At 43.2% G+C, this 14,086-nt stretch overlaps 2 protein-coding genes across 2 annotated transcripts; both read right to left on the bottom strand.

Annotated features, from left to right (window-relative positions):
- Positions 1 to 3,676: 3,676 nt before the first annotated feature.
- Positions 3,677 to 6,158, bottom strand: AOCY (Primary amine oxidase, lung isozyme; the record flags this gene model as incomplete). Its single annotated transcript, XM_037328685.1, has 2 exons — positions 3,677 to 5,759; positions 5,809 to 6,158. The coding sequence occupies 2 exons, from the start codon at positions 6,156 to 6,158 to the stop codon at positions 3,677 to 3,679; spliced, it is 2,433 nt and encodes an 810-aa protein (XP_037173489.1).
- A 3,106-nt stretch (positions 6,159 to 9,264) lies between these two features.
- CGCA056_v013440 (uncharacterized protein) lies at positions 9,265 to 10,278 on the bottom strand (the record flags this gene model as incomplete). The annotated part of the gene is made up of 1 exon (XM_037328684.1): positions 9,265 to 10,278. The coding sequence occupies one exon, from the start codon at positions 10,276 to 10,278 to the stop codon at positions 9,265 to 9,267; it is 1,014 nt and encodes a 337-aa protein (XP_037172946.1).
- Between the last annotated feature and the right edge of the window lie 3,808 nt (positions 10,279 to 14,086).

Raw genomic sequence — 14,086 nt, 5'->3', positions numbered from 1 at the left:
CTAGAGGGGCACTTAGTATAGAGGAATCTCAGGTTTTGCTTAAAGAGAAACAAAAAGGGAAACATCCAGCACCTCAAGAGAACGACAAGGGGGGTCCATCAAAGAGAGCCCAGCCAGCTTAGAGACGCTGTGGTATATGTGGTGAGACTGGGCATAACGCGCAAACCTGTTCCAAAGATATCGAACCCTCAGGAGATTCTGAGAGCAACAACTAATAGTTGATTTAATGCGTTGTGGTTGAGAAATACTAGATGTTATTATGTACGTGGGAAAAGAACGTCCAGCTGACTGGTGCAGCTGGCTGACTGATGAACTATGTTAAGTTTAATTATAAATATATTAAAAGATATAAAATATATTATTATCTATTATTTTTATGAATAGTTTATATATATTAGTTTTACTTGTATAGTAGCTAAAATATATTATTGATACTTATAATGATTTATAATTTATAATATACTATTATAGTTAGAGACTTTAATTACAACTAACTAAGAAATATTAAAATAAGTTATATTATTTATAGATCTAAAATTATAATAATGTTATTATTTTTATATATATAAAATAGTAGTATTAAATCTATAGCTATAAGTAGACTTTTTTATAGTTAAATATATTATATAAAACATTATATATGTAGTTAAAATTTATACTATTTTTACCATATTACTTTTCTTCTTTATTTTCTTCTAAATAATATATTTCTATTAACAATATATTACTTAAGATTTTAACGTAATTAGTTTTATTATTTAGTTTTATTTTATTTTATTTAATCTATAATTATATAAGTAATATTATAATACTAATAATAGTAATAATAAAATAAAACTAACGAGTTTTAAAATATTTATAAAGTTATCTATATTTAATAATAAATAGCTCTATATATATTTACTTTATTAACTAATTTTAATTAATATCTTATAGATATCTTATTTAATAGATTAATATAGTATTAAAGCGTTAATATATTAAGATAACTTTAACTCATTTAAAACTAATATTATAGAGTTTCTATTTAGTACTACTATTATCTTCTTTCATAATTTAGTAACTATATATTTTTATATAAATATCTCTTTCTAGCTCTTAATAGTATAAATAAAGTTTAAAATAAGAAACAATATTAGAGAAAGTATTACATTATTTTCTATAATAAGTTCTATTATTTATAAAAGATTTAATTAAGTTTCTAAATTCTTTAGTAAGATTATGAATAAAACTTTATTTAGTAAACTAAATATTTAATAACTTATAAATTACTTATAAACTATTATTTATCAATTTTAACTTCTATATGTTCTTTTTAAACTTCTTATTAATACTATGTAGGTTATTATAGATAGATATAAATTATTTCATAAAGCTAGTCTTTTAATTTAAAGCTTTTCAAAGTAAATTTAATATTATTAGTAAAGATAAATAAATTAAATGTATAATATTTAGTTAATAAATATTTAGAAAGTTTATTAATAGAAGAGTTAGTAATAAATATTATAAAATACTTATATATAGCTAACATATTAATAGTAGTAATATTAATAATAATAGCTATGTATATAAATTAAGATATTAAAAATAATAATCAAATACCTTTATATTATTATATTTATTAATAATAGCGTTGTTACTAATATTAGGTAAGCTAAATCTTAACCTTAATAGTAGAAATATAATATTTCTAGCCTGCTATTCTATTATTATTATTATTTCTTAATTATTATTAATTTTAATAATATTCGTTTTTCTTTTATTTTAATATTTTTAATTTTTAATAAACTAATTATAAAATATTTTATTAAATAGTTCTCTTAGTAATTCTATATTATAAATAATATTGCATTTATTTAGAATAGCTTTTATTTGTTTCTCTATATAGTAAGATTTAATCCTATAATACTTTTAGTTTAATATATAATATTAGTTAAACTTCTTATGATTCAATTATTTTTATATTTATAATATTTTAAATAGATATATATATAAAGAAGTTATTTATGTACATATATGTTTTAATACTTGATACTCATAAGATTATTAAGTTTATAATCAATTACGTTTTACATATTAATTAAAATATTTATTTGACTACTTTTTTAAAATATTTATATATTAAATATTATTCTATTAGAGATTAATATAACATTATACTATTACTTAATAATAAAATAAACTTTATTTCTCTTTCTAGTTTATTTAAAAGAAGAAATAATATTAATTTATAAAATATGTAGCTAAATAACCTTTCTAATAAATAAATATATTTAAATAAAAGTTAATGTTAATTTAGATATATTAATTAACGTTTTTTAAATAATAATAATAATCATATTAGCTTTATTTAAATTATATAAATAAAGTATTTCTATTTTAAGTTAAATGTTACTATTTATGTTTTAGTTTTTCTTATTTATATTTAATATATTAACAAAACTAAATCTATTATATATAATACTTTTAATAAATAAATTAAAAGTAAATAAATTATTGTTTTTAAAGATTAAGCTATAAGTAATTTAAATCTATGGAAAAATTAGTTTATTATTTAGATATTCTTTTTTTTTTCAAATATATTAGAAAATAATATAAACATATTATTAATATTATAATAAGAAACAATAAGTATATTATTTATCAATTAAGTAGGTTAATAAGAAGTTAAATTAACTAAAATTAAATTTAGTTAAAGTAATTATATTAATAAAAATAAAATATTTTAAAAATAGATCTTTTATAACAAATTTCTTTTTACTTCTTCTATATTATTATTATATTTGAATAAAAACATATTTTCAAAGCTTTTTATAATAATAGGGAAGTTATATATATATATTGTCTTTATAATATAGACTTAAAAATTATTAAATTATAAATTTTAAAATTAGTTTTAATAAGAATAATTTTAATAGTAGTTTCTCTAGTAACGTCTTTAGTAATAATAACTTAATCAATTTTCTTAATAAATATAATAATTCTAATTAATAATAAAATAGAATATTAAAGAGGACTTTTAATAGTATTTTGTATTAGTTATTATATATATTATTATTTCTATATATTTTTAGTAATAAGTAATAAATAATACTTAAATAAGTTATTATCTACTTACTAAAGGATATAGTAATATTTAAAAAGTATTATAACGTTATTAGATTATAAGATTTAATAAAAATAGATCAATTAAAGCTATTAAAATAGGTTAATTATTATACTATAAATATCTATATAGTATTAAGTAAATTTATATATATATATATATAGGGATCATGTATATATAATTTCAGTAGAAAGGGGGGGGTGGACGCTATTAGTATAACACTCTGTATATTAGTCGACATAACAGTGTATCTATGAAGATAGGAATAACTTGCGACTGGTTGAATGCGCATCTTTCCGTGCCTCAGGATAAACAAGTGGTCAGATATCACGCCATTCCGATCGATCAAACTTCCATTCTGCATCGTGCTGTTTCTGGAAGAAGGAATTATTTTTACTGTAATTTCATCATGAGAAGACAATGCATCCCCCGATTCCCCCACCAACCCCGCTTCGCATTTCTTCTCCTCCGCCTTACTATTCTCTCTCTGCGTCTCCTTGTCTCTGTCATATGCTCATGAATGTTCATCCCAGGATCATTAAGATTATGTACATTTCAGACCTGCATCACTTAGACAATGCTGTCCGTCTCATAATAAGGATCGTCGGGCAAGTAGGGAAACTTGCGAACGACAACATCACCCTTGTACTCCCATAGGTCCACCTGCGTGGGCTCGTAATCCAAGCCGCAAGCATCGGTCTCGGCTCCGAAGGTCAACACGTCCGTGGTGTTACCGTCGTGGTAGTTGATGCGGACCATATTGACCGTCTCGACGTTGGGGCCGACCTCGAAGTAGTTGGCCGGCATGAACTGGATACCCGAGTGCGCCGTGGTGAAGACCGTGGTGGGCAGATCGCCGGTGTGCGGGACGTGGTGCATGCCGAGGTTGAGCCACAGCACCAGGTCCGTCTGGTTCAGACTCTCGCCGTCAAAGAAGTCGTTGAAGTTCACGGGCGGGTTCTCGACGTCCTGGTTGTTGTACGGGTGGCTGCTGCGGGGCTCGGTGTCCTTGCGGACCGAGACCATGATGTCCTGCTCAGCCCAGCGGGCAGCGTTCTTGAGGACGTTGGAGTCCTTCACCGTCAGGTGCGCGAGACCGGTGTAAGGCAGGATGCGGTAGGCGCGGTACTCACCGTGCCTGTTCTTGACCTCCTGGTTGAGGACGAAGAGCTGGTCCTGGTTATTGTAGCTCCAGTCGAAGCGGCCCTGGTCCTCGTTCTCGATGAACTCGCGCTCGATCTTCATGGTGTTGAGGGCCTTGCCCTTGGACCACGGGTAGACCTGAGTGGTGGGCACCTGGTGCATGCGCTGGACGCTGTTCTCCGTGCCAAAGATGTCGAAGTCGGCCTTGAAGTTAAGGACGTGGTCGTGCATAGAGCCGGACAGGTTGTCGTGGATCTTGAAGCCGTAGCCCTCGTTCTTGGCGTAGAAGGCAGCCTGGATGTAGCCGGAGGCGCGGACCTCGACGGCGACAGACCCGTCGAGGAAGAAGGAGTAGCTGAACATGTAGTCGTAGTTTCCGACAGTGGACACGGAGCGAACGGTGAAGTAGACGTTCTTGGTGGCGGTGACGTACTCCTGCGAACTGTGGCGAGCCATCGGGTAGTCGGCGTCGTACTCGAAGAGGCAAATGCTGTTCAGGTGGGTGTGGGTTGTCTCGGAGACGTAGAAGGAGGAGTTCAGGTAGGTGGCGTATGACGGGCAGTCGTATCCCTTGAGAAGCTCGAAGGCGAAGGGGCCGAATCCGTAGTACGTGTCGAGGTAGGCAACGTGAGACTGGGTAGGGTCGCTGCCGGCGTAGTGAGCCAAGGCCTCCTGAAGGCCAAGCTCGTACAGAATTCTCTGGCCCTTGTAGCGGATGTCATAGAGGGCCATGCCGGTATCGCGCGTGAAGCCGACGTAAAAGCTCCAGCCCATCCATTCGACGTACTTCCTGTCGGGGTCCACGGAGTATCTGGCACCTTGGGGGGCGACTGAGGTGGGCGGAGCGTTGGTGTCAAGAGGGAGGATCTCGCCCTGCTGGTCGGTCGCAGACCAGTCTCCAGCCCAGTTGCCGCCAAGCTTCTCGACCTTTCCGCTCCAGTAAGCATTGCGGAACTCCTCAGTGGTCTCGTAGAAGATGCCGTTGTAGTACCATCCCTCGACAGTCCATTGCGAAGGGTCGCGGCCGGTGACGTCTGACATGAAGAACAGACCCATGGGCATCATGGACTCGACGTCGAAGATTGTGTTGGGGATGCTCCAGAACGTGTCCCAGCGCTGGACACGACCATCGTCCTGGTAGTAAGGGTCAATACCCCAGATGGTGAGGGTGTCGTTGTCGAGGCCGAGAGCAGTAGCGTTCCACAGATCCAGGGTGATGTCCGCGACAGTCTTGCTGACGTCGTAGAGCCAATCTTGGGCCAGATCATCATCGGAATCAAGGTTGCGGACGCGGCCACTGGTCTTGCGGGTGTACGGATAGTCGAGACGCTCCCACTTGGTTGTGCCGTTAGTGACAGGAAGAGGGCCGACGATGATGTCCTGGTACTCCGGGTCTTCGGAAGCGCTGAAGTCGATCAAGACGTGGGCATAGCGGGCGGGGGCCGCAGCACTGCCGTCAATGTATGCCAGTGCTTCGGACTTGTTGGGGGCCATGAGCTCCACAAGAACACTACTGATGTTAGTCTACGTCCCGGACAGCTGGAATCTGGTTCACTTACATGGTGTTATCCCATGAGGTAGCGTTCTCGCTCTGTGTGAGGTTCAGCTCCGTTTGAGCGAACAGCCATTCTGTGACGCCGGCGGCCTCGGGGCCGGTCAAGCCGCTCCAGATGTTCTCCTTCGGGGCGTCAACGTCATTGGGGTCGTGAACAACGCAGTCCGCAGGCTCGGAGCTGTTGCTGAGCTGGCGTTTGCTCATAGCATGGGCAAGGGCCTTGCGGCCATGACCTTTGGCGCGCTGCTGAGCCCATGAGGCCTTAGGGAGGCCATTCACTTTAGGGATGATATTAGAGCCGAGTAGGAGCAAGGCTCCCAGACCGAAGGTGCGGGTGAGCGAAGAGAACCCCATCTTCTCTGAAGTGCAGTTGTCTTGTCAGGCAGAATAGAAGACTCAAAGAGGCGCTTGAAGCTCTGAGCAACCGAGCATTTTCATCAGACTGATGTTGGCCTTTATGTACGGAAGAGTCTTTGGAGTCTGTCGGCAAGACATCCGGCGATGATGTCGCAATATTGCCCAACCCCGACACCGGTGATGGAGTCGTATCAACGACAATCTAGAATACCTCCATTAGACCATCGAGTGACAGCGGGTTTCATGTCACAGCCAACATCCTCTTGACTAACCTTGAATGGTAGACCGAGCCGCCAACCAGCGGGAGCCTCGTCTGCAGAACTCGGTTCAAGACAACGCCGTTCCGACAGACATTGAGATGCGAGCTTTGTGACCGGGCTTGCTATCATGCAGGAACCTTTGTGATGTACCCCACCCACAAGCGGGATGATCGCACAGAGTTGCTGAATTCAGTTCCGTCCCGTGGTAGACAAGCCGGGGGATGCTGATATCGCGGGCCGCGGCCAGCGGGACTTTCGGTCGCAGTTCATCCCAAATTCCAGCAGTAAGATGATGATGTGCTGCTAAAGACGAGTGTCTAGCGAATCTTGGCCGTTGGTTTGCCTGCCACCAGCACGGCTGTCGAGATCAACTGGGTGCGTTGTTGCGGAGCATCGATTGATAAGACCAAGGCCAAACTTGGATAGTAGGTCCGAGAAGAAACATTCGACCAATCGACTGGATTCTTCTCGCAAGCCGTGAAGAAACGGATTATCGATTCGTTATCTTGGGGCCCAGTCCTGCGGGTTCTCTCCCAGGGCCGGTCCTTGCTCATCGGGTGGATGGACGGCTCCAGCATTGCCGGCCATGCGGAGAGGCTGGGCATGTGGGGTCATCAGAATATGCCTGTTGCGGGGAGGATGATAAATCGTAGAAGGGATGAAAGAAAATGGAAGAAATAATGACGACGAATGACGACGACGGCCAACGATAATAATGACGAAAATGACGATAACAGCGTTAAGACTACCTAGTTATAGAGTATAGGCCTACAAGAAAATTAAGTGCTCTAGCATAGGAATCTGGAGCGGTCTCGTAGGGAATTGCCAGTGATTGCTGTGACTTGCGCATGCAATTCCTGACTGGTTTCTTCGGTTCAACCCCACGTGGTTGGCAGCGGCCATCGATCCCATGACGGCCGAAGCCGTTGGAACGCCTCTTGAACGATAGGTAAGGTTATCCTTGAGATGAAGCATACGTAATGCCGAAGAGACTAAGTTGACGTCGCAGTCAGCTTATCTTCCGTTCTTATCTCGGACTACCTAGCCAACCGGCAAACCAGGCATGCCAGATGCGCGCTGGACCATGTGCGCCAAAATTCGCGCGGGGGAGGAAGGCGAATTAAACGTTGTGGTGACTATCTGAGTTCCACTTGTTAATAAGTCTAATCCAATCTAGCGGTTCAAACAATTGAATCAGGACTTGCCAGATGAACTTCAATGAAGAAATTCAAATAATAATGAAGTGCCGTAGATTCGGGGGCGACCGCCAACCCAGCCCCACTTCCCACTTCCCGGCCGGATCCCGGGGTATGGATCATGATAAGCTCGCATACGTGCTGATAGGTAAACAGCCAGGCTCTCGCTGCCGAACATGCAGTTCAACTGCTAGCCATGCTGGCTTGAGAGCTGGATCTGGAAACAAGCTTCGCCTATCGAAGCCCTTGTCAGTGGTTGTGCGGGGTTTTCGGCCAACTTCGACTCCCATGCCCGACGGTCTGCCGTGACGTCGGCGTGGGGTTGATCTTTGGGCTCGACAGCTCGCATGCTTTTTCAATGCAAGAGAACGACCAACGTACAGACAGAAATGACATTTCCGAATCTGGCAGTTGGATTGACCAATTTTCCAAGTCCCGTGGCGTCGGACTCTCTCCGAAATCGGTGAAAACCGCTCCGTGTAGTCAATCGCCGTGATAAGATCAAGATTCTTCTTTGTGTTGAGAAGGAATCCCCTCAACGTTCAAACGGACCATTGTCTTTGCTAATTATGCGTCTTATTTTCGATTTCGTCACGGAGTCTGGTAGTATTTTCTCGCTGAGGACAAGACTTCACCGGTCTTACATCGTACACATGTAAGCAGTCTTCAGCAGCAACAGACCAAACGGCCGCATATCCTTTCTCTAGTGAGTTATCAGTAAGTAGATTTAGATAGATAGGGTAAGATTAACAGACATCTGAAAACATTGTCAGTATCTTCAGTGGTGCGTCTTTGCGTAGGGCGTTTGATTCAAAAGACTTTTACTCTGGCAGCAAAGGATGTTGAAGACATCAATCACTTATGGCTGTCTTCCTGAATATATATAAACCGCCGTTCTCTTAGCAGTCACATAGGAGCATTCCCTAATCTCATGTTTCAAGATGCAGTTCAGCGGGCGCAATGAGGCACTACATGAATGGCCACCCATCATGCTGGACCAATGAACAGTAGGCATCTTGCTGTCGTGGATCAAACTCAGCAGTCCGCTCGTAGCATGTCCCCAGAATAGGGGTCTTTGCGGGCGTCTCCTTCTATTCTCCAAGGGTGATTCGTCGAAGGCTCGGAGTGACACTGTTCTCGAGCGCCCGCACAGCTGCGCGTCAACCAGCGAGACGGGGATTGGACGTATAGCGTTGCCCTAACTCCAGAGAGTGAAGCGATACGCAGTCGTGACCTGAATTATCAGCTATGAGGTGTATTGCAACATTGCCCGTCAAATAATGAATGCCACATTCTGTTGTAGATTTGCTGCGGGGTCAGTGTACTACTCGGACGAACCTACTTAGACTTGGGTTTTCCTACGAGACCACTTATTATCTCTGTGCTAAAAAGACAAGTTCTCTCGCATACTCGCTATTACCTTCAACGCTGTTATCGCTGCCATTTTTGCTATCTCTAAACGCTCATATCGTTATTACTATAATACTTGGTCTTGTGATTACTGAATAGTCATCCTCGCTCTCGTTCTAATCCAAGTAAAGCTTAAAATCTATCATGTGAATAGGAAACATAGCGGCGTAGACACTAGGAAGTGAGATGGTCTCCACCCCACACGCAAACCTGTTACGCTTAGATTTATCAGTACCATTACTCGTGTTTGTGTCGAGAGGCAAGATAAAAGACGGCGCCTGCCACGAAGATTAGAACGAATCCCAAACCAATTCCAACTCCCCATGCAGCTTGCGCATCTTCCTTCAGCGCATCCGCGCCTTTGAACAACAGGATCCAGCCGGCTTCTTTCTTACTTAGCTCCGTCGACGCACAGTAGCAGCTGTCGAAGAAGCCAATAAGCTCCCATATAGAGATCAGCAGAAGCCATACAGTATTAGCCACAAGCAAGAAGCATCCTAGTAGCCGCAAAACAACCGCCAAAGCTTTGCAGATGTGTGCTCCTAACCCAAGCTCATTCTCTCGTCGCTCCACGAAACGTGTCCTCTCATATTCTCGCATGGTCACGTGAGAAAGTGCCGCAGAGACAAGTAGGGATACGCATGCTGCAGTTGATAGTATGCCGTAGATGAGGTAGCTACCCGATCTGCAACCCAGACCCTTTACGACCGTCTCGAAGGCCAGTATGAATGCAAGCATTGTGGTACCCCACTGGACCAAGATGCCCATGAGTATCGAGAAAGCAACGTTTTTCCAAAAGATAGGCTTTGCCCCAGAGAGCTCCTCCAAATTTGAGTACTCGTACAAATGACGGCGAGGGCTAATGGTGCTGTTGATGTGTGTTGGGTTAGCTTGGGATCCTGCCGGAGAAGACTGTGAATCAGCTTGAGATCCTGCAGGTTGCTGTGGACCAGCTGAAGTCATATTTTGCGGACGAATTGCATCCTCAAATGCGATCAGAAGATTATTGGCGAAGTTGATCCAGGTCAGCGTACGGGCGTAATTGAAGGCTGGTCCTTCTTGCTTCTGGAATCCAGCGACATTGAATATTATCCAGATGTCTGGAGGTGTACGGCGACTGTCATCATTTCCATTTCCCGAGTTCCGTGCGTTGACGGATGACGATGGTGGATCAGCCAGGAAATCACCTGCAACTTCAATTCCAGGTCGATAGCCACCATGCCCAGTCTCATTGTCGAGCGCCGTTTGCATGGTGTTTGCTTTGTTCTGTGTGCCCACAAGGATCCAGCCCCAGATGACAGGAACCTAGATTGTTTTTGCAATTAGCACTGGCCTTTTTCGACCTCAACTATCCTTACAGGTAAGTAAAAGCTTGCATACCAGCCAGATCCAGAGAGATCCAGAGGAAAGAATCAGGGCTTCCTCAGTATTGCCCACTTTTGTTTGCAGTGATCCTACCGCCGTGAAAATCCAAGCTATGATTGCTACAGACATCTGAGCCACAAGTGATAGCGTCACCCCTCGTCGAGTAGACTCTAAGTAGTATCGAGCTTGTTCCCCCCACCGCTTGTGTTCGTTCAGGAAGACTTGTCTGGCCAGCGACTGTTCTGTCTGTCTGAGACGAGTGGGTGTTTGTTGTGCAACTTCAGCGATTACCACAGCAGCATCTGCTCTTTCTGACACGTTTCCCCTGTCTTCCCCTAAATACACTCTATGACGTCTTCGAAGGCTCCTGAATGCCTTATGAATCCACGTCTTATTCAGGATCGTGATCATGAGTGAGATGGTCATTAGCATGGGACTTCCAAGCCCAACGCAGACACTCAAGATGTCAGAGTCGATGCCCCCTGTCTCGTAAGGCAGCTGCGCCGTAAGGGCCAGCCATGGAAGAAGATAGCTCGTTGATCCGGCAGCGAAACGATTGAAATTGGTGGCCTGATAATTCAGTATGATAACGTTGGCGATTGTCTCATAGTAACTGTGGCAGACAGGGATAGATGTTGAAGCTCACCATTTTGATGTGTCCGCGGCTGCAATAGTCCCTGCAAAGAGACAGACTGACCCCCCAAGAATCATTGATGATTCTTTTATTATCTTCTACATGAAATAGCCTGTTGCCATGTATGTCCATGATGAGGCCTTCTGCAATATTCTCTTGACTTGTCGCGTTGTTTTTGATCCACTCATCGTGAATCTTGTGGGTGCACTTAGAGTACCAATTGTCAGCACCGCTAGTATCTTTAGTTGGTACAATCTTTCTATCCAAGAAACTCCCAATATCATCGAAGTAACGTGTTGCGTTCTGGTCGAGTGAAAACATGGCTTTGTGTTGGTCTATGTGACACGTGTGCAGCGGTATCTAGGATCGGGTTTCGACTGATATTGGAAGCTGGAGGAGTGACCGGCCTGGCAGAGCTGCCTGCGTAAATTCTGAGGTCGAATTGCATCAGTTTACATAGTTTGTCAAACCATGGGGGATGGACTGGTTGGGCGTGACCATTTGAAATCCTTTCCAGCCTCGCCCGCGCCAGCCCGGGTGGCGGCCTCCTCTGGTCAGCCTAGCACTGCCCAAATCAATATTCAAGATACGAGGTTTGGCTGCCACATTCTGGGTGAGGGTCTTTGTAAGGTAAGGCTTCATTGGTTACCCAGGGGACCTTTCGTTGATAAGAGCTGAGGGGAATCATGCAGGCTCCCGCTGTGTAACACCGTGCAGACATCGAAGTTGCCACCAGGCTGTTCGAGGGGTCCCAATGCTAAACAGAATACGGAAGTCATCAGCTCGTTATCTCTCACTGCCTCAAACTTTCACCCCCATGTGACTGTCAATCTTGATTGACTAGACCTTATTGAGAAGTACTTCGCAGGTGTGCCTAAAAGATCTCGGTGACAGTCGTGAATTGAGCCTCTCAATTCTCTTCACCACAACCTCAGGCCTCCATGGCGCAGTGATTTGGCGTCCAATCAGCCACACCATAGGGCCACAATCATCAAATGTCTTCAACTCTACACTTCAGTTCAAGGGGCACAAATGTGCTTCCTATATCTCCGACTATGGGGCGCCGGTAAGAACAGGTTAATTTTCATTGTTTCTCTAGCCTTCGATAGGAATACTATTGCGAAGGCAAATCTTTCCCTGTTGGAATTTCAATGAATGCGAATAGGTGTTCGGATAGATAATCTTGGGGGTAACAAACATCTAGGTAAGTCCCCTTGTCGTATAAACAAACAATTACCATCTAAGTGCGGTGGATGGGATAGAAAGCCGTTGTTACTCTTGCCCTTGACGAAACAGTCCATAAATTGCTTTGTCAGACGTTGAACTTCGGGCGAGTAGAAAACGTCCCATTTGCCTCCGCGATGTGTGTAGATCCATTTGTGGCGTGATCGAGCCCGAATGAAAGCCCGGAAGGAACCTTGTGTGTGAAGGCAATGGTCCGAGAATGACCCACATACTAGCATGGGAAGTTCGATGTCATCAATCGGAGCGGCTTTCTCCCGCCAGTATGAGTTCATCAATGGATGCTTTTCGAGCATCCCGGCAACGCTTGCGCCGCTGTCTTTGATAAAATCGGCCGCGGAGCCGGTAAGGGCAGGTTTGACCTCTGTGTGCCACCAAAATGTGAGAAGCCCTGCATCTTCAATGCCTCCTGGGCAGATCGAGTCCCGATAGGGATCGCTGAGTCCCTGCAGCACTTCTCAACCGCGAAAGGAACTCGGGACGATTAAGTTTCCCAGAAAGGTACTCGGACCAGATAGCCGCCCGAAGCTCACTGAAGAGGAGCGCTGGAATGGCGCTTTGCCACTGAGTGGGTGGGCTCCCACGAGGAGATTCGTTATTTCAGACAGGCTACTCAACCATGCAATGAGAATCCGTGGGCTTCTGTAGCCTTGAAAGAGGTGACATCAGTATTGCTACAACTATTTGCAGCGGGATTGCTAGTCAATATTGGAGGAAATAGACTGTTATGCAGAGGACACCCTCAAGAGAAACCCCTGTTTTAGGGCGCGATGTAGCTGTGCATCAGGCATGTCGCCTACCACGTACCGAACAAATGACGCGCTGGCCACTTCTGTCCATCAATTGACTGTTCAAACTTGCGGGTGATGTTGACAAAATACAGGGGGGCAATAGGCATCGGAACGACGGACATCGGAACGACGGACATCGGAATAACACACAGCGGAACAATGGACAGCGGAACAACACGACAGTCTTCCCGTTCAGGGGCCAGGGCGCCCTTCGCTATACGGAAGAAAGATTGATTGTAGACGAGGGAGGGGGGCGACTCAGCTCCGTGACGGTCAGACTGTGGGACCCTCTGCAGACTTCAATAAAATCTTTCCATTCTTGGCGGCCCCATCTGGCCCGGCTGTAGATGGTTAAAGATGAAAGAGCATTACACAATGTCTTGTTGGCATCCCATGAACACTTCCCTGCGCTGGGGTCATCGACTGCGATCGGTGCTCTCATCGAAATTCCTTGACCAGCAAGTTATGTGCCATTGTACCTTCTTGGACAGAAGAGCACTGAACCCCGGCGCTCAACTTGTTCATATTATTCTTCCCCGGGCTCTGAAATCACCCAGGGGCTTTGAATCCTATCAGTCGTTTTCAACTACCAAACAAGATTTCATTCTTTCATCAGGTTCATTTGATGTCTGATAAAACGGCACAAGATGGTAGTGCCCTCTAGCAGATTTCACACGTTTCCGTAGGCGGAGGCCAGCACGGATCAGCTACAGCGCTCCTGGAATTCAGAGAAAAATGCTACACAGACGTCTGATAATCTTGACTAATGATTGAATATGATTATGCTGTAAGGCACGCTATGAGAAATCAACACGCGAATTGCTTGCTAGATAGACAGACCTTAGGTTGATCATCTCGGCATCCCACACCAGTATCCCGCCGCGGGCCGCCGTGCGATAGGCTCCGATCGGCGCCGCTGCCGAAGTGGAGAACCGGCCCCCGCCTGCAATCCTGCATCGGACTTTTACGCATAAAAGTGCGACTTATTCCATTTACTTCCCTCCTCTTTGATATCGGCCCTTTCCCT

The sequence above is a fragment of the Colletotrichum aenigma genome (genome assembly GCF_013390185.1).
Source record: "Colletotrichum aenigma strain Cg56 chromosome Unknown KSG_Cg56_contig09, whole genome shotgun sequence".
In the NCBI taxonomy this organism is placed as follows: Eukaryota; Fungi; Ascomycota; class Sordariomycetes; order Glomerellales; family Glomerellaceae; genus Colletotrichum; species Colletotrichum aenigma.
The sequence above is the reverse complement of the archived record's forward strand: the minus strand, read 5'-3'. Positions and strand labels throughout refer to the sequence as shown.